Genomic DNA, 26294 nt, shown 5'->3' on the forward strand with positions numbered 1-26294 from the left:
AAAAAAAAACTCTTAACAACAATCTGCATCATGAACTATGGGGATTCATGAGAACCCAATGACCTGGGCATACCCTAGAGTGAATGTGTGCCAGATATTTGCAATTCCAAACAAGCATGTGTTAAATTACCATGGAGATAAGTCATGTTCAACAGAATTTCACACAGTGCAAGGACAAAGACAAACAACTGTCCAACTGTGTGATAAAATGTCAATCTGTCAAGTGCTCTACCTTCCTGCAATAATATTTTAGAAACTCAATGTGTCTAAATTTGACAGATAGTTTAAGAGTTAAAAAAACATTATTGCTGGTAAAACACTATTATGTAATATTACTTTTTAACTTTTACTAGAGCAAAAGTATTATGAAATAACTTTAGTTCTGCTTTTATTAAATACAATTTTTATTTTAGCATTAATGACAATCCACAAACCCACAGGCTGCTTTTATGATTACCTGAATTCTTAATCTTTTAGTCCAATGTTTCTGTGCAAAGCACTGTACTTTAAAAGGCTTGTGCCTCATCACAAGATTAGCCCACTAAGCTAAACACAGTACTGTAACAGTGTTCTCCAATTTGCAAGACCATTATTATGAACACAATCCACAGGGCACTGCGTCAATTAAGTCTTCAACGTTTGACTTCAAAGGATGCAGTCTTTGCCAAGAAAATTTCTTGAAGACCAGTAGCGGGCGAAACGTGAGTAGCTGCAGATCCTGCTTGTCTCTATGTGATCCACTGAATGTTTTGGATGAAGTATGCTGCAGAGGTTTCCAGCAGAAAACCAACAAATACAGTAAAGACGGAGAGCCTTTTGGTGCTGTTCAAAACAACTGAAAAACAGAAAAAATTAAAAAAACTGCAATCACTCAGGGACAAAATTTTCAGTAACAGTGATAGATAAAATAGAGGTAACATGAAAAGTGATGAACAAATTTTCTCTTAAACTATTTAGATTATTCTGATAAACATAGTTATTTTGTATTGTTATTCAGTAATTTGTAATATACGGTACATAAAAGTATTACAGTCACACAACACATGCCTATATTAGCTCTTGTATATATTCGGAACATTCATTCTAGAAAGTAGGACTTCGCTTTATGGTGAATTATTTTAAGACATTGCAGTGTTCTATAAGGCTGAAGGAGAAAGGATTCACACCCTACATCTTTGGCAAGTTAAAGATCAGCATGGGCACAATACTGTATAACATTAACTACACCTCAATATCAGAAGGCAAGCCGCCTCCTTGATCTCTTTGTCCTACTGCACACTCTCTCAATTTCATGACTGTGCTAGTCCTACTCTTGGTTCTTTTCCCCACTCAGGCATATTGTATCAGAATCCTGCACCTTATCTGCTCAACTGGCTCGGTTTTAAGTTTCATTTTGTTCTTGATTCCCTCTGCAGAATATAGGTAGGATTTATAGTAGAGATTGTAAAACCCTTCTCTTAGCTTTGCAGTATATAATGTATTTACCATCAGCTTGAGTTTGTACTTTACATTACAGGTAATAAAGTTCCTTTCTTAAAATTTAGAATGACCAATTAAGTCATACCCACCCGGAACAGCAAGTTGTATGATTCTTATGTGTTGGTTCATGGTTATGAACACTGTAAACTCAGCCAGAAGAAGATAAGGAAATGTAGGCAGACTGCTTCAACCAGCTCACCTTCGAGCAACTCTTAACAGCCACTTCTTTTAAAATGTTACAGGCAACACAGCCCCATACTGGAGGTACAAGACCAATTGAAGGAGAGGTATGCCCTTCACCAATAGCACCTCGGAGGCCATGTTTGTCAATAGGTTTTACCAAGAGAATATTTGAGACAATTCCCGTCCGAAGCTCAGGGGAGCTCAGTAAATTGTGTGCATCCACTCTGGGAATCCCAGTCACAGCGAGCTAGCGACATTACCCAGCTTGAACTTGCAACACCTAGATCACAGAGCTCAGGTGAGTGGTTTACTTCAGTGGCCCCAGAAATGAATTATTAAGTGTAAGTCACCAAGGATAAAAGATGCTGTCAGATTTTTACTATTACTAATGAAACATCCAATAAAAATATATTTAACACAATATTAAAAATAAACATTTAAATTTACATCAAATAAAATATTACACTACTATAAAAAATGTTTTTTGCTTAAGGATATTAAAAGCAGATCTGGTTGCATATTATACTACTAGTTCAGGTGGGTAGCTGCGTCAGCATGCGTAGGCTGCAAAGGAACAAGTAATAGGTTTATTCCATGCTGAAAAAAAGAAGAAAGAGAACACAACGTTTCGGCCGTGGAGCCTTCTTCAGGTGTGAGAGAGACAGGGCAGTAGGCAAAGGTAAAGTAGCGGGAGAACAAAGGTTGGGAGGGAGGAGGAGTGAGAGGCGGGAGTAGGGGACAGAAAGAGAGGCCAATCAAGAGGTGTGAAGTCAGAATGGGTGCAAAGAGGTGTGAAATGAAACTTCCAATGAATGGAGAAAATTTAAAAGAACAGTAGTCTGTCGTTAAGGGAAGGGAGAATGTGTGATCCTAGCTGCAGAATAATTTTAGTTTCGGTGGTCTTTCTGATGTATGAGTTCGGAAAACCGTCTTTGAGAACACAGACGGAGAGATTAGAGTGGTCGTGGCCGTCAGAGGTGAAATGAGAAACAATGGGCTTGGAGAGATCTTTAATCTTCACAATCTTCACACTGACGTGTTCTCTGAAGCGGTCTCCGAGTCTCCTTCCTGTTTCTCCAATGTAGATGGCTGAGGGGCCTTGAATGAGTGTGGTGGTGGCTGTGTACTTGCAGGTGATACAGCGAGTTCTGTTGCAAGGAAAAGTGCCAGGTGTGCCCGAGCCAAAAACACCCCCCAGACCATCAACCCGATCAGGAACTCCCGTCGTAACAACCGCATTCCTTTGGTGCTTCCTTACCACCCTAACACACTTCCTATCCCCAGGACCATTAACCACAACTTTTCCATCCTACAGGACGATCCCTCCATTGGGGCCCTCTTTTCTGATCGCCCTATCATCTCATATCGCCGACCACCTAATCTGCGTAACCTCCTTGTTCGCAGCTCCCTTGACCGCCCTCAACAACCATCCACACCTGGCACTTTCCCTTGCAGCAGAACTCGCTGTATCACCTGCAAGTACACAGCCACCACCACACTCATTCAAGGCCCCTCAGGACAATTCCGGATCACCCAGACAGCATCTTGTACCTCCAGCAACCTTATTTACTGTATCTCTTGCAGTAAATGCCCAGACATCTACATTGGAGAAACAGGAAGGAGACTCAGAGACCGCTTCAGAGAACACGTCAGGGCTGTGTCAGCATGGAATAAACCTATTACTTGTTCCTATTATACTACTATTACAGCTAGATGGGGGGTGGTCAACACCTGGTTAGTCTCAACACTTGCATTTCTGGGAAGCTTTAAAGCAAGAAAGAATATGAGGTGTTTGCTGAGTTGTGGGGGGTGGGGGATCTGAGACACATGATCAAAGAAAACTAAAGTTTATCTTTGTTTACCTATGTTAATTAACTTCTTGGGTAAATTATTAAGTCATAAATACTCTAGGAACACAGGAAAAAAAGAGACAGAGGGGAAGAACAAAGGAGAGGGAAAAGGAAAAGGCAGGAGAGGTCCTGGTTCGGATCATCCATAAAAAACAGATTCTAGTTAAGTATCTGAAACTTAAGAGAGCTTGCCATTCTGTATATCAAAAACTCTGGATTTCTTGCATAGAGAAACACTAGGTTAACAAAGGTCTCTCCTAGTTAGTGAATGCAATTTTTAGAATTGGGAGATAGGATCCCATTCGCTTCGTAGCAAGCTTTGTAGTAGATTTATAGAGAGACCTAAATCTAGGTTGCATTCTGTTTTATTTAGAAGGGAGTTTAATCTCTCTTCTTTGCCTCTGTAGGTGTTACATGTAGGATTTTTTAAATAACTGGTAGCAGTCCCAGAAGCAGGGTTTTTTATATGGCTAGTCAGGACATTGGCCTCTGAGACCCCTTGTTTGTAAATACGTTTTGTGTTGTGTAATTTAGTGTGCATTATTTTCATTACTCCTTCGTCTAACTTGTGTCAGAGAAAGATCTCAAGTGCCTCTAATTACACCAGCTGCTCCAAACCAAAGGCAGCTTTAACCCATTTGGTTGTTATGATTATTAATTTTCATTATTGATTATGCCTCTGCGTCTATTTTGTCTATTTAATGGTGAGGTCCTGCAAAAGGAAACAGCACTCTCACAGTAACAGCCGTAGTTATTTTTTCATATAGTATGTCTTGTATTTTGCATGATAGTGTTTTAAAGATATGTGAAACTTATAATAAGCAAAAAAAAAGGGCCCGGTAAATTAATTACTCAAGACCTGACATCTTTACTCAGTCAGGTCTTTACTTATAATTGGTTATCATACATTGAATTACATCAAAATGAAGTGTCTACAATGGAATGGATTGTATAGTCTACTGATGATTGCTCAAAAGGAAAGGCTGCTTCCCAGTTTTCAGTCCTTTTGGGATAGCTACAGGATGCAATGTCGTCCATAACTATTGAATTGATCTTCCTCTGGAAAACAGGCTACTTCCTGGTTTTGCTAGGATTAGCTACAGGATGAAGAAAGGTACAGTGCTTGTTGATGTAGTCTTCCCAGATCAGTAGAAAAAATAGGGTGGGTTAAGGCATGGGCAGGGGGCATGCCAGCGAAGGCGAAAGATTGTCAATTGCGAATAAGGTCTGTAAAAAAATTAAAAACAGATTCAAACTTCTTTAGCCATGATATGAGAGAATAGCAAACAGAATGGGTGTTAACTCTTTGGGATCATTATTACAGCTTAAACAGTGGTGATCTGAAATGTTTTATAGATTTTAGATCAGGTACTTTTTGATCTTGTTAAAAAGAACAAGAGATGCTTAAAAACAAAACAGGCATCAGAACATCAGGAGAGCACCAAAACAGGGATGATAAGTAGGAAGGAACCTTCGTACCTCGAATGGCCTGGGAGTTTGATGTCAGAACGAAGAGTTTGATGAGGCTAAAGCAGAGAGGGGAGTAGTCATGCTCCCAGATCACTGCTGGGATGAGAAGGAGCTTCCCATAGCTGGACAGCAGCAGTGCCTTCAGCAGCAAGTGGGGATCCAGGCTGGTAGCGAGGAGCCCTTGTACTGACCACAGGAATGCCAGCACTCCTGCCAGGAACACACCAAGCTCTGTGGGAAAACAGTCAGGTGGAGCATGAAAGGAGTACACAATGACCAGCACCTAGGAAATCACAGATGACAGCAAAAATCTTTCAAAGGTTCACTTTTTTATATTTCCAGTCTTGAGCTCCACTTTGGCAGGTTTTTCTATGCCAATGATTGTGATTTATTTACCTTGGTATGCAAACTGACTGGAACTGCACATGTGTGAAACATGGATTTTAATAAAACACAGCTTTTCCAGATAAAACAGTTCATTTTCATTTACATTAGAAATTAAACTTGGCCATGTACAAAAGATTTTGCTATCAATAAACATTTAGTACATATTTATAACATTCAGTAGATAGATCAGTAGCAGGTGAGGTGATAGTAGAATACATGATGTCACTTACTGTATACCCTCTCCTCCACTGTCAGTTGTTGAGTGTCAGTGGGTAGTCAAATAACCTTTAAAGGGTATTTCACTTCAATATTGACCGTATACTGTATACTTTCAAATATCCATTGAACCTTTGTTTTAAACTAAAGAAGGATTCATTTGAACATTTTCTTATGCTTACCCAAAGCAGCTAGACCAAACATGCCGTAGAACTCCCACTCTTTTGCATATCTGATGATGTCTGCTGGATCACTGGTTTGCTCTGTCCCTTGGTGCTGCGACCACCTCAGATAAGCTTCACACAGCAGACAAAATACACACAGCTTCACGTGAATCTAGCAATTGAAAGCAACCAAGAAAACTCTCAGAAATGAGTTCTTAATTTGAGAATAAACAAAACTCAATAAACAGAAGTAGTGGCTTTTAGTGATGGAACAGCAATGCAATACACTGAGATTACATAAAAGCACTTACATGTTTTTCAATGAGTAGTAGTAAACATTATTTAGATCTCATTTCACTACAAGCTTCTGCTCGTATACCAGACCAGCCTATTTCTGAAGACTGAAGGGGAAGTTAATTTTTAAAAGAGAGCTAAGGTTTATTTCATCCTCTTCCTGGCAGGGAGGTTTCTGGTCCATTTATGCTCTCGGAGGAATCCCCTTTTCCCTAAGATGACTGCACAGAAATTTCTTCGAAAGTGTTTTCAAAGATGTCTTGATTTTTTAAATAGTTATGCTATTTTAATTTTTAAAAACTTTATATACTTAGTTATATTTTGGCTTTACTCACTGCAACAATTTTTAATTTCTTTAAAACAGATATTTATGCCTCCCCTTAAATTAATACTGTATATTACCATTCAACCCAGCTCTCTGTTGGAACTTTGCACAAGCACAGGAGGTTGTAAAGATAAATACACAAACATTGTGTTACGTACTGTAAAGTCATGCACTTGTTTTTCAAACTGTAAACAGTAGATTTCAAATTTAATGTTCACTTTAGACAAACTAAGTTACTATGGGATGGACAATTTAAATACAGGGAAAGCAATGTCCTGCATATCAGGTGGAGGACAAACACCACAGATTTGCCAGCCAGAGGCTGGGAGAATTGGAGAAAGATGAGCCCAGGATTCCCAAAATGAGCTCAATCCACTCACACCTTAACAGCTCTCAGCAATATGCTGCAGCCTGGGTGCTCCAATCACTGGCAGCAAGCTAGTGCAGCCTACATTTGAACTTGTTTTTAAGTGTAAATATGTTTAATCTATATTTTCTGGAACAATACCTAATTCTACTGCAAGGTTAAGATGGATAATGACATCCCTGGCAATACATCAAATTTTTAGTTGGCAAAGCGGTAACCCTCACAGATTAATTTGAAAATAAAATGAAAAGGGATACTTACATTTAATTTTGTATTAAATATGATGTGTCTGTATGCTTGAACTTTACATAATATGGCATCAATTAAAATAATAACTGGATCATATTCTATATATTTGTCCACAGGCTTCTGACAGGATTTCTGGAAAGGAAAACCACAGAAACACATTATTTTGCTTCACTTCTGACTTTTGTGAAAACATTGTCAGTTTGATGTTTGCCATAGTTGTAATTAAAACTCTGTTGTAAATTTCACTTTTTAAATATAGAAGGTTGCCTTCAAAAGAACAGATGTGGAATGTACTCACTGGGATTTTAGATCATTTAAATCCTAGCTAGTCATTTGACAGTATAGCTGAGGACAGCAGTCCATCAAATACAAATTAAACCAAACAAATTACATCATTAAGAACCATCAAAATAATGATATTTCCTGTAAACCAAATAATGGCAAAAAGTCTATCATGACTGAGCACACAGTCTTTAACAGTGTGATATTTTTTCTCTCACAACCAGCTCTTTCCACTCAGACTTGACTACTAATCCAGTTTTTGTGCTGACAGTATTAAAATTTCAAACTGAAAGTGCTTTGACATCTAAGTAATTTTTTTCAGCCTTGAATTATCAAAGCTTCATCATTTTTTTGTCTAGGACCGTACACATATAACCCCTCTTGGAACACACATCCCAGTAAAGTGTCATGTGAAATTGCACTAGGAATGTGTTTTGTAAAATAGTTTTACCGATTTAGAATGGTGTGCTGCACTAAAAAGACCTGCACATTACCACATATTACTACAACTCACGCTAATTCAATAATTCTCCTTCAGTGTTCAATGTTCTATAACTTGTAAGTTAATTAATTTCAATGTAATCTCTGCAGCAGAGGTGTGTCATTGAGGCAGTTATCGGTTTGACTTGGATATACAGTGGTGTGAAAAAGTAAGTACACCCCATGAAAAGGTTTGTCATTTTATACATTTTTGGACAAAAGGATATTTGATCGTCACTTCAACAATACTGATATATAAAGGTGATCTAATTTTAAAAAATAACATTGAAAAATCTTATTTTGCACTCATTTGTACTATTTGAACCAACGGAAGTGCAATTTCCTTGTGGGGAAAAAGTTAGTACACCCCTACCTTTATCATTGCATTAAATGCCTAAAATTAGAATCAGGTGCACCAAAACAGGTGCAAATGATTAGAACATCATTAGAGAGTAACTTGGAGGGCACTGCCTTATATAAACATCAGAAAGCTGTGGTCTGGTTTGCTCTTAGCAATTGATGTGTGGGGCTACATCATGCCAAGATCAAAAGCGCTCTCTGGGGTCTTCAGAAAAAAGATTGTTGATGCCTATGAGTCTGGGAAGGGTTTTAAAGCGATTTCCAAGCAAACTGTATTCAATCACACCACTGTCTGAAAGATCATCTCAAATGGAGAAAATTTCAAACCACCAGCAATCTATCCAGGCCAAGTCCCACCAAATTCAGACCAAGAGCTGACTGAAAGATGCTGCAAGAAGTCTCCCATGAACCCCAGGATAACATCAAGGGATTTACAGGCAAGTCTTGCCTCAGTCAATGTCAAAGTGCTTGAGTCAACCATCTGAAAGAGTCTGCACAACTTTGCCCTACTTGTGAGGTCAGGAAGGAAGAAGCCTCTGCTCTCAAAAAAGAATATAGATGCACGACTGAAGTTTGCCAAACAACACCTAGGTGAAGATCAGGACTATTGGAACAATGTGCACTGGACAGATGAGACAAAGGTAGAGCTGTTTGGCCACAATGCCAGAAAAAAACCCAAAACTGCCTTTGACCAAAAGAACCTCATACCAACTGTAAAGCATGGCGGTGGAAGCATTATGGTTTGGGGCTGCTTTTCTGCCTCAGGGCCTGGCCAGCTTGCCATCATAGAGTCAACCATGAATTCCACATTGTACCAGAGAGTAGTTGAGGAGCATGTGAGGCCATCTGTCAAAAAGCTGAAGCTGAACCGTAAGTGGACCTTACAACAAGACAATGACCCAAAACACTCAAGCAAATCCACAATAGAATGGCTCAAAAGGAAGAAATGGAGGTTTATGGAATGACCAAGTCAAAACCCAGATCTTAACCTCATAGAAATGCTGTGGGGGGAACTTGAAGTGCGCAGTACATACAAGAAAGCCTTCAAACATCACACAGTTGAAGGAGTTCTGTAAGGAGAAGTGGGCAAAAATTTATCCAAGTCGATGTAGGAGACTGATAGACAATTAAAAGAAACGTCTACAAGAAGTGATTTCTGCCAAAGGGGGCAACACCAGCTATTGAAGCTAGGGGTTGAATTTTTTTTTCCCCACAGCAGACAATTGCATTTCTGACTTCTTTTTTGTTGAATAAATGATTGCAAATAATTTACCAACCCACTGAAGCTAAGCAGGTGTGAGCCTGGTCAGTACCTGGATGGGAGACCTCCTGGGAAAAACTAAGGTTGTTGATGGAAGAGGTGTTAGTGGGGCCGGCAGGGGGCACTCACCATGCGGTCCATGTGGATCCTAATGCCCCAGTATAGTGACAGGGACACTATACTGTAAACAGGCGCTGTCCTTCTGATGAGACGTAAAACCAAGGTCCTGACTTTCTGTGGTCATTAAAAACCCAGGGTGTTTCTCGAAAAGAGTAGGGGTGTAACCCCGGCGTCCTGGCCAAATTTCCCATTGGCCCTTACCAATCATGGCTTCCTAATAATCCCCATCTATGAATTGGCTTCATTACTCTGCTCTCCTCCCCACTGATAGCTGATGTGTGGTGAGTATGGCTGCCATTGCATCATCCAGGTGGATCCTGCACATTGGTGGTGGTGGAGGGGAGTCCCCATTACCTGTAAAGCGCTTTGAGTGGAGTGTCCAGAAAAGTGCTATATAAGTGTAAGCAATTATTATTATTATTATTAAAAATCCATACATGCAAATATGTTGACAATCACACACCTTTTCATGGGGTGCACTTTTTCACAGCACTGTACATGAACTGGGAAAAACAATAGGCAGTCATTTTGTCTAACTGGCAGTACTGTTACTGTTACTAACTAGCCCATTACTGCATTTGTATATACAGTAGCTAAGTGATTCAAGGATCTCACCAAAGTGTTTTTTGAAATAAGATGGATATCAGACAGCAGCCTCACAATCACCCCTGCTCAGTTAAATGGAAGCCGAGATTCTGCTAGTTTTCCCAACTACTTTGAAATGTCCAGCCAGCTTGGCTCCAATGGACATGTCAAAGCAGAAATCATGGAAAACCACAGAATTCATGTGGAAACCATGCAAGACAGAGTAGTGAAAATATAGCTGTTAGACAAATTGCTGGCCCTGTGGTGCCATAACTATTTTCATTCATCCTTTCATAACTTCAAACTCAAGGTCTGATCCTCCCTGTGGACCAGATTTCCTTTCTGTTTCATTTACTGTGGTCCTTTAGTCCGTGGCCTTTCAGGAAACCAGTATATTAGTGTGTGAATTTACAAAAGAAAAAAATCTGACATGAGTTACACAGAGGAAATGTAAAAATGTTCTGCCCTTTTGGTCCTACAAGCATTATCATAATAAATGTAGTAACAAGAACAAGTCAGTTTGACTTGTGATTGAGGATAGTTATTCACTGACTTCATGTAACGTTTGCTTATAATAAAACTTATAGCAAAAAGATATAGCAAAGTTTAACATACAGTATAAATCGATTTTTTGGGGTTTGCATTCAGTGCAAACTTTGTATTTAGGAACTACAATAGTTTTCTGGTTTTTAAGTTATAATCTTAACATTATAAATTTTAAAATCAATCCTACAAAAACAACAAGTATTTGGAATTGGCTTTTCAATATTTTTAAAGTCTAATTCTTAATCCATAAAAACATATTGATACACAATCCTCTGCTTGTGTATCAATGTTTATATGTGTTATTAAAACATTGGCAAACTATCCCGTTCCGTTTGGAAAAATAAATGAATACATCTTCACCCGCTTAAATCGTGAGGGGCATAATATTTTCAAAATTATTTATGTATTATAGAAAAATAATGTGCACAGTTACAGTTTTACATGAATCATTCATGTTTTAAAAAAAAAAACTACATAGCTATAAAACTATTTCTTTTCCAAAATACGTATTTTATATTATCTATCATTGTGATTCCAATGTTTTATACTTCAAATTTACAATTGGTCTGCAAAAGTTCTCATGTCAAAAATTTGATAAACATGTTCTTTTCTGGTGCTTGTTTTGCGAAGAAAAATGATGCACATGTATAAATCCCAAGTCATGCAAAACACGCACACTTTCTTCGTAGCAAAGAGTATTGTAGAATTTCTATTGCGAAAACTGTACAAAATCTTCACTTACACAAATAGTAATTTTTAATATTCCGTTGCTGTAATCCCGATGCAGTTCATATGCTTCTTCGTTGCATTCAATACACCGAAACGAAGCTCCTCTTGCCGCCATCCTCACCTTGTTTCTATTAAAGCTACCGGCTCCGCACGCCACTTCCTGGATATTAAGAGAGAGGCGGAGCTCTCCCTTTGCAAGTCGGGAGATGTAGTTAACGAACCTCTTAACTTCCTGTCGCTTTATTTGGAACATATAGCTGCACAGGACTACATTACCACCACGGCAGTGCTTCTCACCTGCACACATACATGCACATCATGGCACCTGCTGTCCGGAGTGTTGTTGTGTTTGCAGTCTTACTGCTGTGCTGGTGTCAGGCTGTATTTTCTACGGAATACTTCTCCTCTCTCACTTTCTTCAACAGCGAACTACACAAGCATGGATGCAACTCACCCTCCGAATGGGACGAATACGCGGCGGATTGTGGTGAGAGAGCTTTTGCCACGTCCTCTTAACTCGACAGTACACGCTTCCGCATCCGTTGACAGGAGCACTGCTCTAGGTGTAGCGATGTGGATGAGTTCAGTCAGGGCAGGATGTGTGACTGTCCTGTTCTGAGTGCAAGATATTAATAAAGTATTAGAATTAAGTTCAGGGATTAAAAAAAAAAAATCCTTAAAATCTTGATGTGACTGTGAGTGTTAAACTCATTAAGCATGTTCTGAGTTTTGCGCTGCAATTTTGAAAATCACCCGATTACAAAATAAGTGGTTAGGGTTATACTGTTAATACAATAAACTGACTAAAGCGGCACGTTATCGTTCTGACTTCTTAACCACGATTACTGCTACAGAATAAGATATTTATCTTACACCTTTCACAAGTTTTTATTTTGAATAATTTATCATTCTTTGTCATTCGCGTATGACTAACACTGAGAAGAATTAGGGAGAGTTGTGTATCAGAGCAGTCTTTTAAAAAAAGTAGATTTGCTTCCTTAAGCAAAGAAACTTGTGGCAGAATCGGTCCGAGAATCACATACAGAGTCAGATCGCCTCTATTGGATCTTTTTAAGAATTCGTGATTCTGCTAAAACACGGGGTTTTAGATTTATAACTTTGTATTTATTTTATTATTTCTCTTGACTTATTGACGCACTGTTTGCAAATATAATACCATATTAACAACAAAAGAACATGCATTTGCATGTGGTTTATGTTTCTACATTAGGCTGCAAAGTCAATTTTATTGTTTTCATTACCTTGCAAGAAGAAATACTTATTGATCTAAAATTATGTAGTTCGGGTATATTAGCAATGTTGGCAAAACAGGGTATTGCTCCTGTTTTGAGAGACAGTTGGAAGAACTTTTTTTAGAAACCTATGAATACAATCACCATTTGCCTTGCGGTACATTGTTAGAATACCATTAGGCTGTAGTGAAGTGTAGAAGTGCTTATTTTCTGTGCTGTTATTATTTAATATGGAACCTTGTCTTTCCTCAGCATAAGGAATGTTTCCTTTCCTTCAGCAATAAGCACTTGAAATAATCTTTTAGTACATCAGCCTTTTGCTGTCCTCTGAAAGATTGCTGACTTCATCTCTGAGACACTTCATGCTTTTTTACAATGCATTGCAATATTATTTTCTGTCTCTTATTAGGGCTAATATTTGTGTAACGTGTATGTGCTGCTCATTTTATCTGTTTTCCTTTACACTGTTTTGTTACTTTTAAAATACTACAAAAATTGTACATTCATCTATCCATTTTCAAAGTGCTTTTTCCAATACAGAGTTGCAGGGAAGCTATAAAGTGTCTAATTTCTCCTTATATTCCTCTTTATTATCTGAATTACTGCTTGATAGTCTTGTATTTATTTGTTGGGGAAAATGTTGTTCCGTGTTTCAAGAAGAATCTTTTTAAACTGTTGCCATCCAGCATCTACTTATTCCATATACTGTATATCTTGTCCCAGTCTACTTTTCTTAAGCTCTTTCTCATTCCTTCATAATCTGCTTTCCTGAAATTCCTGAAACGTTTGATAAGGATTGATCAAGTTTATACTGATGGGGAAAAAAGAAACACAACAACTCCTCCTCCTCCACACTCTGGCCCTCCTGTCTGCATGGAACAGGCCATTGCTAACGAGTCCATTGCAGCCTCTATCTGGCCCAAGCCAGTCAGATGTGATGTCTAGGAGGTGTGAGCCTTGCTCTAAGGCTAGCAGCCGGCAGTTTCAGTAGCAGTGCGGGTGGCAGATCTGAAACAATCTCTCAGATGTTCCAGTCTGATGTGTCCGTCCCGCTCTGGTGTGGTCACTCGAGGGCGACTGGATCTTGGATGGTCATCTGTCCTGCCGGTTTGCCGAAACCTTCTCTGCAGTCAGGACACAGTGGAGCGGCTTACTCCATAGTGACTGGCAATGCTGGCACATGACATCCCTACCCACAGCATGCCAATGGCCCTCTCCCATGCTTCTGGTGACATTCGAGGCATTATGGAATGCACAGAAACCAGCGTGTAGCCTTTTTCTTGCAGTGACCTAAGCTTTGAATTAAGGCCTTTATAAAGGTGACCTCATCAGGCATTGTTCCACCTGGACCTTGTTGGGTAAAACTGCACTTAACGAGCTTTCGTGTGATTGCCAAGTTGCAATGCCTCACTGCACAAGCTGTATTGCTGGTCAGAGGGCTTAAAACCAATTGACAACTTTTTGTGAAAGTAAAGAAGCTATAACGATAGTATTCTTATTCCAGAAAATGTTGTGTTTCTTTTTTCCAACAGTATATTTTCAGAGTATTGTATACTTCAAAGAAAACACACCATATTTTGACCACAGTTTCCTAATACAGTAGTTCTCTCATTCCTGCTGTCCGAACTCTGTCTTGATTGTTTAAAAAGACTAGATTTATATTAGCATTCCCACTAGTAGGTTCTCTGACAAATTGATTAAGAAAACAGTCACTAGAAATATATATATATAATTTTAACTGCTGACATTCCTATTAGATTTTCCCAATCTATGTGAGGAAATCTAAAATCTTCCATGAGAACTGCTTTACACACAAATCTCATTTTATCATTTGGCACTGAATTATAATTTTGTGGTTTGTACTATGCTTCTTCGTCTCCTGACTGTCTTGTCATTATGGAGTGCTGCATATCCACTGACACTGACATTCAATACACTGATATTGAATTTGTCATTGTAAGTAGAAGCTAATTCAAAGTGAGTGTATATTTGCTGACCTCTCTCTTCCACTACACAAAATATAATAAAAGAGATTTTTCTGGAATTTAGTCGATTTGATATAGAATGACTCAAAAATACATATTTTACAAACTTTCATTCTAGGTTGCCTGACAGAATAAATACACACCTGTGTTTTTGTAAATGTCTTTTTACGGTTACAGAATAAGTTTTGCCCACCCATGAGCTGTTGCAAGTACATAATGTCTCTTGTCTTGACCTATACACTTTTGTGTAGACTGTGGGGGAATTAAGATTTTTTGATGCAATTTGTTTCTTTTCCTCTGCAGAGTCTTCAATTCTGCAGTTTGAGGACACTGAGTGTGAAGGTGGTGGAAGCACGCCCTGTGTGTCAGTGTTCTCCCTAGACACAGAGAAAGTTCTGGTAAGAATCTTCTTTTTTCTACTTCATTGTGGTATTTTTTATTTCCACAGAATTTCACTGGTAATTTTAAACATAAAAGAACATTGCTTAATTTTTTTTAGCAGTAAAGTCTAGAAACGTGTTGTAGTTCCAAGTAATGTGATGAACAGAATGAACTCGGATCAAAAGCAGGTCTCTTTCCCAGGAATTTGCTTTCATCCCCCCAGAGGACAGCCAAATCATGGCACATTCTTTACTCTATTTAAGTTTTGAACACATGCATATTTTTATTTAATCTTGTTGTTTTGTTTGAGAGATTAGTTTTTAGTCTTGAAATGCAGTTGTTCACAGATTAGCCTCAGTCTTATTATATGAAGTATTATTGTATGGAACCAACCTGTGATGTAATTTCTGTGTGATATTAAAAAGACGTCTTTCAGTACTAGAGTACTTTGTGCTTGATCTTTTGGCCTCTGAAGAAAATAACAGGCTCAGTCCTTTCTTTGTTACACGCACCCTTCTCTGTTGTGAGCCTCACATTTAAATGTATCTGAAATAACACCAGTTTTTTCCCTGTTTTTGTAGAGCCAGGCAAAGTTGCTCATTGAGCAAAAGAGATTTCCTTTTGCAGTTGAGAACCAGAGTACAAATGAAGAGCTTGGTATGTAAAAGTAAAGAAAAAATATAAATACAGGGTATTTAAAATAGAAGTTAATAAATTGAATAGTGAATAGTGCCATCTAAAGATGTATGTGTACTGAGCCCAGCCACAATGAAATCAGTATTGCCAATGGATGGTGTAATCATTCAGTTTTTCCACTGCCTTTGAGTGCTCAGGGTTTATAGACCAGTATTCTCCACTCATGCATGAGACTACAGCAAGGGTGTGAGGCAGTTTATGTAAATGCTTAAGACCCACTAGCTATTCAGACTTTATTATTTTTAAATAGGTTTATATGAGAGACAGATAGGTTATTCCCAAGACAGAATGTAGAATATTTTAGTTGAAGTGTAAAGGTGTGATGGGCACTGTCCTTATGTTCTTAAGTCCTTAAGTCCTGAGTATCGTAACCTTTTCCCTTTTTTTGGAGCACTCTATATTCAACCACGGATTGTGGATATGAAAGAAAAAAGCATTGCATTAGTGGGCAGATGCGTATCAAATATGCTGTCTGTTTGAAGGTGTTACCTAAGTAAAGGGAAACCCTTGTTTTGCTTAGGCCATCTGTGGTTTAACAGTTGACCAAATGTGAAAGCTATGTGGTGTTAAAGCCTGGAGTGGTGGTCTGGAGTCAGGATTGTACCGGAGTTGTTAAAGCTCTAGACTTGGAACAGTGAGGCTGAAGATTCAAACCCCAGGTGGGACACTTCTGTTGTACCCTTAAGAAAGATACTTCCCTCCGATTCCTTCAGTACAAATGACCAAATGTATAAAAGTAAGTTACTTGAGATAAAAGCAACAGCTACGTAATAATGGGACTGAGATTTGGTGCTGAGAAGATGCACAAGGAAAAATGTGCTGAACCACACTATTCTGGGATGCACCTTTTGGCACAAGCCTCCACATGAATGTCAGTATTTAATTGAAAATATGTATGATCAGTATTCATATGGCTCATTTTCATTTTTCAACCCACTAATTCTAGTTTAGCTCTGGTTCTTGAGGTCTGTGTACGTTTGTGTGAGAGTTGTGTGATCAGCACATACAGTGCTCTCCAAAAGCATTGAGACAAGAGTTCAAATTAGCCCATTATAGCTGTATGGTCAGGAAATTTAGATTTTAAATCACAAGATAAATATCGTTTTTAAGATAAACGGAGAATATCCCCTATTACCTATGGGTATTTTTATGCAGGTGTTTTACCTTTATACAACAGCACTTTTTTTGTTTAACCCCCCACATTGTAGATAGCATAATTATTGGAACAAACAGGTTTACAGGTGTTTCTAATTGTCCCCAGGTGTTACATATTGCAAACATTTCACACACATAAAAGAGTTTTGAAGATCTAGGCATGGTTGAGGTCTTTTGAAACTGCTTCTGAAGTCTTTCACTTCAATTAGTCAGCAAAAACCAACATGAAGACAAGAGAAAAGAAGGCTATTTTGAAAATGGGGGGGGGGGGGTGGGTGACCATCAGATAAAGTAATATTGGCATTGCAAAATCAACAATGTGGAATGTTCCTAAGAAAAAAGAAACAACTGGAGGAGTCAAGAGGCTGAGAACAGGGCGTCCAGAACAAGACAAATGCAGTGGATGACAGAGAAATATTTATTGAAGTGGAAGGAAAAACACCACAATTACTCTTAGTGAAATGAAAAATAATCTCCAGAGTGTGGGGGATGCAAATCTCGAGTGCCACAATCTGCAGAAAACTTCACCAAGAAAAATTCAGAGGCTGTACTGCAAGGTGTAAGCCCCTCATCAGCAGCAAGAACAGAAAAGAGCTTGATTTGAACTTGCAAAAAAATACTGAGATAAGCCACAGGATTTCTGGAACAAGGTTTTAGGGACAAATTAGACCAAAATAAACATCTGTCAAAGTGACAGAATGGTTGTTTCTGTTTTTCTCCACAATTTAGCCTATGACCTTAAGCATTCCTGTTCTTCAGTAGAGCATGGTGGAGGGAGTAGCATAGCTTGAGCATGCATGGCTGCATCCGGAACAGGTTCAATGGTTTTTATTGATGACTTAACTGAGGATGGCAGCAGTAGGATGAATTCAGAGCTATACAAACAGAAAAAATGGTACCAGACTTATTGGGTGGCAATTCATTATGCAGCAGGACAATGAGCCGAAACATACTGTACACTTAACATAGGAGTTCATCAGACAGAAAAAGTGGATCATTTTAAACTGACCAAGTCAATCATCACATCTGAATCCCAACTGAGTATGCATTTCATTTGTTCAAAAGGAGACTGAAGGCAGAAAGCCCAAGAGTTAAAGCCTGGCAAAGCATTTCAAGTGAGATGCAGTTATTGCAAGCAAGGGATTTGCAACACAATACTGACATTTTCACTTCTGAATTTGCTTTAATACTTTTGGTCACCTAAATGTTGGGACAGAACACAACATATGCTTTAGTTGAAAAATTATTAAGCGTGTTTGCAAAATAGATCCTGAAAATAAAAGGTGACCTTCTGAACTCTGACTCAGAATAATTTGTTTTATATAAATCTCAATTTCTTGTGTGTACAACATCAGTTTTAGGTTTTTGTCCCAATACTGTTGGAGTGCACTGTAAAAAAGCCATAAGAAAGGTTGAAAACGTGAGAGAGCCATTTTGCCCTTCTTGGTCATTTGGTGTTTGAGTAGTAAAATTTGCTTTCATGTTGCTTCTTGAATGAGCTCAGAGTTGGGGCCTCACTCACCTGTGAGGAAATCCTGTTTCACACATCCACAACTTTCTGTGTAAAGATGTGTTTCCAGTTCTCTGTCCTACACGAATTCCCTTTTAGTTTTCATTTGTGACTCCATGTCCTTGTTTCATTAACTGATTCTAAAGAAGTCCCTTGGGTTGATCCTAAATGTACACATTAGCATTTTATATACTTCGATTAAATTACCACTCCTTTGTTCTTGATTGAAGAAGCTTTGTTCTTTTAACCTTTGTGTAAATGACAATCCCCTGAGGCCAGAATCATTCTTGCTCTTTCTACGGGTATACTATCCTTTCTGTGGTATGGTAGAGGACTCTACATTAAATTCTAAATGAGGTCTTACAAAATCATTGTAAAGCTTGAATATACTGTATATGTACACTATTATTTTTGCTTTCTTCATTGCTTCTTTTTATTGTCATAACAAGGATGTAGTAAAACATGAGTCACCCATGCAATGTGTGTAGTTTTCCTCCGTCTTGTGGGATCACTTTACAATTACCAATGTTGAATTTCATTTCCTGTGTCTGCCCCTTGTATGGTTTTTGTGTTTTTGTAAGTTTCTTTGTTTGCTTTTGATTGTCACTCCTCTTTTTTGTGCCATCTCTAAACTTAACTTATTAGTTAACTCTGCCAGAATCTAAATCATTAATGTTGATCAGAAAGAGACAAAGGTCTGACACAACCTTGTGGGAAAACTGTTTATGTTTGAAGACACCAGCTTAAAGATTAGGGTTCTCTAGAACAAGAGTGAGACAGCCTTGATAATTACAGTATGCTTCTGCAAAAGCTCATTTTTGTACAGTAGAGTATTTGTACTGAGCAAGGTAACTGGGATAAGGGCATCAATAGATTATAATGTTCTTCTTGTTACTTGTTACTATAAAATAGACAATAAGAGACAATGGCGACAGAATTCTCATGGCTCTCTTTGTGGCCACATTCTCTATGAATGATTGATTACCTGAACAGTTTAACCTAACCCGTTCTGCACTGTAAAAGTAATCATTACAAGAGAACCAGTTAACCCTTCTTGGGACTGACATTGACATAACCGGTTGTGTTGCTTCTGTTTTTCATTTTCAGCAGTAGGATACGTGTTCATTGGAAATGGTCTTTATGATGAAGCCATCAAGCATTTCTCCTTACTCTTACAGGTACGCCTCTTAACTTGAGATAAGATCTGCTGCTCTTGCAATTTGGTGTTGTTAGGTTTTGCCTTGTACAGATTTTTGCTTTATGTGCCCTGTGATGGAATGGAATCCCATCCAGAGAATACAGTAGTTCTGCCCAGCGCTTCTGGGATAGACTAGCTTTCTGCAGCCCTTGCTAAAGATAATCAGAAGATGGGTGGGTGTCTTGCTTTGTTTGTTTTACTCATCCATTTATGTATTGACATAATCTCTGAGTAACAAACTCTTTACTGTTAAACTCTGGACCACTTAGCTTGTCATCTTTGTTGGGCATCCTACAACCTTTGGAAACGAGAACTTTAATAATATTATTATGTCAGAGGGTTTGTGAATTCTGTTCAAGATGATGAAGCTGTTTTTTTATTAGTGTTCTTATAAATCTTTTCTTTTCTCATGAGTAGGGGGATCCTGAATTAGTCAGTGCTATCTATGGAAGAGGAATTGCATATGGGAAGAAAGGCCTGCAAGTAAGTTTATTTTTGTACAAATTGGATAAAAAAAAAGACGTAGTGATTTCAGTTCTGAAGCGGTAAGGTGTATTTTCAAACTGGACATGGCCTGGTCTGTCCATTGTTATTTGATAGTAAATAGACAAGCATCTGTCTTTATATTCCATTCAAAATAATGAAAGGGCTTTTCTTTACCAGTTGAAGAAATGTAGCAAAATAACCAAAATGTGCAAGATTAAGTGGCCTTCAATCTTTCACCTGACTGTAGTTGGACTGAGTTTGTGAAGTGCAGCATTCAAATCCATTTCACAGTTGACATGCCAACACGCATTGAGACAGTTGAAAACTAAATAATTTGGTCAGTAGCAGAGTAAAACAATTTGTACTGATCAAAGAGAAAGGATTTTGATTCAGTGCTGCTCACCGGCCTACAAACAGCAGCTAACCAAAGTCAGGTCTGCTTTCCATGAAGTACTGTATATTTTACGGATCACCAGATCACAGATTTTTTGTTTTTATGTGTAAACAAATGTTTGGTGATTGAAAAATTTATTTAACGATTGTGAATGCAAAGAATGGATTTAAAAATAGTTTTCTGAATTTCACAGGAAGAAAACAATGCTCCATTGGAAATTTTTGTTTCCCCCTATTATGAAAAATAATGGAAAAAATGCATTACTAATTTTACTAATTTTTATTCTAATCCAAATATTGCATATGAGAAAAAAAAGCATTTACTTTAGCAAACAACAGGCCAAAATCAATTTCATTTAATTTCAAAATAATTTCATTTATTTTTGAATTGCTGTGCAGATTTATGATGTTGTGTTCTGATCTGTGCATTCCTGGAAAGTCTTGTACGCAGAGTGGAGAAAATGATCACGGGTAAAGGTGTTATCTTTTTCATTGTAATTTCTTGGAGGAGTAATTGCACATTACTTCTGATTTGCACAGGACATCAAAAATGCAGACCTAGCACTGTATGAGCTGAGCCGAGTGATTACTTTGGAGCCCAACCGACCAGAGGTGTATGAGCAACGTGCAGAGGTGACAACACTATGCTACTGCTTCCGTTATTACAAAGTTATTACAGACTTTTGTAATATCAGTGTTGACAGCAGTCATGTCTGGTAGATATTTCCTATTGTGGATCTCTTTATCATAAACACCCTAGGTATTTGTTTTTTTTTCCTATGTAATCTGAATATTATCACAATATACTGTATGACTTCTGCTTGACACAGACACTTTTATGTGTCTATCACTGTGACATAACATTTCTAACAAATGTGGCACCCATAATAAAAGCTGATGTTTATTGAAATGTGAATGAACAAAATGTTCATTAATCTCCAGCTATCCTCTGTTTAATTTTTAGTCTATTTCTTAAAGGTGCATTTATACCTTTTTAAAGTTAATGTAAAACAGAAGTGAAAAGATCTTGTATATTTATAGATCCTGTCTCCACTGGGGCGTATCAGTGAGGCCTTAAGTGATCTCTCCAAAGCCATACAGCTGTATCCTTCAGCTCGTCTGTACCGACACAGGGGAACACTTCACTTCATTTCTGAGGTGAGTTCTTCAGTGCATCTTATATAAAAGTGTTGTGATGCCACATCTCACCTGCTCAGTCAGTCCTGTTATATGCATATGGCTCCTGTACATTGGATTGTATCAAGTAAACAAAATTCAATAATAAAGGAAAACATCAAGTCAGTGATCAGTGATCATGTGAGGTGATCAGATTAAATTTATTAGAAAGTCCCAAAAGTCACCTAAAATTTATTGTAAAACCATTGTTGTAATTCTGTTCAAACAAGACATGTCTGGGTAATGCATCAAAAAGTGCATGCACTGAGACTTATGAATATTTATCAGTGCTTTACCATACCTGTTCAAAATGTAAATTTCTATTATAGGTCACCTGTGCAAAAAGTTTCATATTCAAGCTATTCACTTTAAGTCATCCAAACTTCTGTCCACCCATGGGCTTAAGTAAGCATCAGTATTAAAAATCTTTTCAAATTATAAATACCTCTGTATCAGTGCCTTGTTGCATGACTCCCAGAAACTGATTGCCTTCTTTTTTCATACAGTATGTCATTATATTGTCATATTTCTTTTCCACTTTGAAATCCAGTGATCCAGATGAGACTTATTTCCTTTTAGTTAGTTCTCCCAGTTTCCCTTTACTGTTCTGTAAATGCAGGCCCTGGAGAATGGTTCAGTGAAAGTACCTTTGGATAGTGCAGAGGCTGGACATGTTTACGGGACCAGTGGTCACTCTGTTTCAGAGCTTTAGCAGCACTATTACCATTTAAAGCACATCTAATAGACTGGCATAGTATTTAATGGAGGCTCTGATCAATTGCAAATAATAAACAATATCTGGAACTGAAATCAGCTCCTTTTTTATCTAATCTTCCAAATTGCTCAGCTTTTTTGAGAGGTCTTCTTGTACTGCATTAACGCTGAAGTCAGACAACATTCCCATTCTGGAAAAGCCACTGGAAGAGTGTTTTCCCTGTCCTGTTTGTTGCAATGTAGGACTATGCAGCAGCACAGGAAGATTTCCAGCAGTCCCTGGAGCTGAAGAAGAACCAGCCCATTGCTGTGCTGTACAAAGGCTTGACCTTCTTCCACCGGGGGATGCTCAAGGTAAATGTCATCATTTGTGGGAAGAGACAATTTATTTATGCTGCTGTGTAAATAGACAGTTATACTATTCAGTATGTGTGTTATGTGTATTAACAGTATACTCTGCATCTACTAATGTTTTCTACTATTATAGAAACTTCTAGTAATACAGCCTAGTGTGAGTGAGAAGAAGACTAACTTGTTTAGCACCCTTTAATTCACATTGTAATTGTAATCCCAGCAACTCAAGGTAAACTATCCATGAGCAGTCAATTTGAGATGTATATAACAGGAGATCCATCACACCACAATTAGGTTGAAGTCTAATTGACTCAAAATCAGAGTCCAAGTCATAAGTATAATTTGTTTCTCTCTATATAACCATGGAACTACTGTAAAAGTCTACTTTTTATTCTACAAAATGCACAGGATAACTGTAAAACAAAATACTACTAATTTAGTAGATAATTAACTTAAAAATATTTCTGTATAGAGAAGGAAAACCATTGAGTGAAAAGATTAAATGTTTAAGCCTTTTGCTCAACAGCGAATCTAAAAGAGTGTTTCTGTAAGTAAAGATAACAGCTATACCATTATAATGCACTTCTTAGGCCTCATTATTATGAGATTGAGCTATTTGTGCAAATAGCTGACCACTGTGGAATTAGCAGTTTGTTAAATAATATTTTATGAATCCTAAAATTAAAGCTGCTTCACATCTGGAATGATGCATCTTTGTAGCATACAAAATAGGGTTAGGGTTTTTTTAACAAATGTTCAAATTATTTTCTTTGCCAGCCTTAATGCACCTTAGCTGCAATATTAGCTTTACAAAATAAAGAACATTTTAAATTGCTAAGAAGTAACGTTATAAAAATTTTAAAAAGTAAAAAAATCAAGATCATAGTATTTTAATGTGACATTTTGTGTGAAGCAAAAATCTGTCAAAAACAAACAAGCAAGTTTGCAGGGTAATTTGCAACATTACCAGAACAGTTTTAATCAGAGACACCAAACTGTATATTCAAGTTTAAGTCAAGCAAAATATATCTGTAAACTAATACTTATGGTTCTTTTTTTGAAAATTGTTTTTTTTAAATTTACATCAATTTACTTAAAAGTAGCACATAATAGTTACTTTTTAAAAATGTTCATCACAGTTTTATTTCTCCACACATGGCACCTTGCCTAATGCCATGCCTCTTCTGAAAGTGTTCTGCCTGGTAGTTAGGTTTCTCTGCCTGGGCTCACAGTACCAGAGACCAGTACCAGAGGATGTTACTACAAAAACCAAGTGATCTAAATATTCAAGAGCTCCCTGGTTTATATGCGGGTGTCCCCTTACATTTTATTGGCAGCAGCCATATCACCCTGCAACTCACAACTGACAACCCACTGAAGCTAAGGAGGTGTGAACCTGGTCAGTACCTGGATGTAGACCACCTGGGAAAAACTAAGGATGCTGCTGGAAGAGGTGTTAGTGGGGCCAGCAGGGGGTGCTTACCCTGCTGTCTATGTGGGTTCTAATGCCACAGTATAGTGACGGGGACACTATACTGTAAACAGGCGCTGTCCTTTAGATGAGACGTAACAACCGAGATCCCGACTCTCTGTGGTCATTAAAAATCCCAGGGCGTTTCTCGAAAAGAGTAGGGGTGTAACTGGTGTCCTGGCCAAATTTCCCATTGGCCCTTACCAATCATGGTCTCCTAATAATCCCCATATATGAATTAGCTTCATTACTCTGCTCTCCTCCCCACTGATAGCTGATGTGTGGTGAGCGTTCTGGCGCACTATGGCTGCTGTCGCATCATCCATTTGGGGCTGCACATTGGTGGTGGTGGAGGGGAGTCCCCATTGTGCTTTGAGTGCAGTGTCCAGAAAAATGCTATATAAGTGTAAGCAATTATTATTATTTCTTTAGCAATATTCAGTGTTTTTGCTTATTGAAACACCAGCTTATTTTAGCTGCTATTGTTCTTCAGGAGACCAGAAGCTTTATCACAGAGCATTCTTATTTTTTAAATTACTTTTGGGTTTGTTTATGTTTCAATTAATGATAAACAGCTGCTCTTTAGGTAATGTGTTCTGACACTCACTCAGGCAGAGTAAACCTCACCCAAAGCAGACGCAACCCAAATTCACTGACTTTGTTGTGTGACATCATCGACTGACATTTCTCTATTGTAACATTTTCCCACAGGTAGCCAGAATCCCTTAAAATCCTAACCGTGTTATCTGACTGTTTTATAATGGGTTATAGTTAAAAAGTACAGATGATGTCCAAGTAGAGAAAATGTACTGAAAATGTTGAGGTTGGTACTGGGACACTTAAAAACTCAACACATAAAGCACAAAAGTAAGTGTTTTTGTAAGAACTGATATGGAGTTCCATTAAAATTTTTAAAAAATGTTTTAATATAACTGCTGTTTTACTCCATCTGATTCAAGAAAGGCAGCCTAAACTTTCTGTACCCACAGGAGGCAATTGAGACTTTCAAAGAAGCCCTTAAGTTAAAATCTGATTTTATAGATGCCTACAAAAGTCTTGGACAGGCTTACAGGTAAGATTCTTTCTGTCAGCATCTAATTGAAGAATTGAATCACGGAAGTATGACCAGATTGTATTTTAACAAAAGCAGGCTTCCTAAAATAGAGGTCAGATTAATTTAGCACCATGTGATCCTCAGTGCCATATAAAGGAGAAAATGCAGTCTCTCTTAATGAGATGGTTATGAATTCATTAATAAGAACCCCATCAAAACTCTCCCTAAAGTCTTCCAGTAGTTCAATGTGGACTATACACTTTGTGAATAAGAATCTATAACCCCACAGGCCTCTTTGTGAAAATGAGTTAATTTTTGTGTTTATACTCTACTCCAGTTGAGTTTAAAGGAACAGTGTTCCTTTGGTCTGATGTTAATTACATTAGGTATTTGAAAATTTTGAATGTCTCCCCAAAAAAATTCAATTCTTGTTCACAGAATGTGCATTTCAGATATGGCTTTTAAAGTGTCCTGCTTCAGAAAGGTTCCTTATGTTTTTATTTAACATCCAAGACCCACTTACTGTACTGTATACATTCATGTCATTTCTGGGCAGTGAGCTGGCACACATCATAAAAATGGCTTTTTTGCAAAATGTGATGATTTCTCTTATTGTTTCTATCTTCAGGGAGTTGGGTGACTTTGAAGCTGCTATGGAGAGCTTCCAAAAAGCACTAATGTTGAATCAGAATCACATCCAGTCTCTCCAGTTACGGGGAATGATGCTGTACCATCATGGCAGCCTTCAAGAAGCTATAAGGAATTTTAAGGTACTGTAATTACTTCTGTGTTCCTTGTAAGGAACAAAAATCAAAGAATCACTCAAGGCTGACAAAACCGTTATGAATAAAGTGACGGTTAGTGCCTTTTTTATCTATAAAACTGGAATAAACAGCTCATTAATCAGCTCTATTTACAGCTGTAACCCTTATTACAGAAGACCTAAATTGCACAATAATTCTACCTCTGAAATGCACCGTCCATAACCTAAATGAGCCTAAAGTGCTCACTCCAGGCTGTCTTGATACAGTTATGATTGATTCAGCCAATTTGGCAAAGCCTGGCTAAATGTATATCCTTCACAGTGATCTAATTATTTATTCCAAATTCCCTTTTTATGA

At 37.9% G+C, this 26294-nt stretch overlaps 2 protein-coding genes across 4 annotated transcripts in view; one reads left to right on the forward strand and one right to left on the reverse strand.

Moving 5' to 3' along the window:
- Window positions 1-386: 386 nt before the first annotated feature.
- Window positions 387-11498, reverse strand: arv1 (ARV1 fatty acid homeostasis modulator). 3 transcript variants are annotated; one of them, XM_088940325.1, is made up of 5 exons: window positions 11361-11498; window positions 6997-7116; window positions 5768-5921; window positions 4992-5213; window positions 387-835 (listed from the first exon to the last, which is right to left on the reverse strand). In XM_088940325.1, the coding sequence occupies exons 1-5, from the start codon at window positions 11460-11462 to the stop codon at window positions 729-731; spliced, it is 705 nt and encodes a 234-aa protein (XP_088796451.1). In that variant the 5' UTR covers window positions 11463-11498; the 3' UTR covers window positions 387-728. The 3 variants fall into 3 exon arrangements, with proteins under 3 accessions (XP_088796451.1, XP_088796460.1, XP_088796470.1); XM_088940334.1 differs by lacking the exon at window positions 11361-11498 and adding an exon at window positions 9497-9513; XM_088940344.1 differs by lacking the exon at window positions 387-835 and adding an exon at window positions 3918-4739.
- Window positions 11499-11656: 158 nt separating this feature from the next.
- Window positions 11657-26294, forward strand: part of ttc13 (tetratricopeptide repeat domain 13) — a 31579-nt gene continuing 16941 nt past the window's right edge. The window contains exons 1-10 of the mRNA XM_088909514.1: window positions 11657-11834; window positions 14889-14983; window positions 15548-15623; window positions 19435-19505; window positions 19943-20008; window positions 20945-21037; window positions 21446-21562; window positions 22538-22648; window positions 25109-25191; window positions 25802-25943. Coding sequence (XP_088765640.1) covers window positions 11657-11834; window positions 14889-14983; window positions 15548-15623; window positions 19435-19505; window positions 19943-20008; window positions 20945-21037; window positions 21446-21562; window positions 22538-22648; window positions 25109-25191; window positions 25802-25943 — 1032 coding nt within the window. The remainder of the gene's footprint in view (window positions 11835-14888; window positions 14984-15547; window positions 15624-19434; window positions 19506-19942; window positions 20009-20944; window positions 21038-21445; window positions 21563-22537; window positions 22649-25108; window positions 25192-25801; window positions 25944-26294) is intronic.

The sequence above is a fragment of the Atractosteus spatula genome, chromosome 2 (genome assembly GCF_055471065.1).
Source record: "Atractosteus spatula isolate fAtrSpa1 chromosome 2, fAtrSpa1.hap1, whole genome shotgun sequence".
Taxonomy (NCBI): Eukaryota; Metazoa; Chordata; class Actinopteri; order Semionotiformes; family Lepisosteidae; genus Atractosteus; species Atractosteus spatula.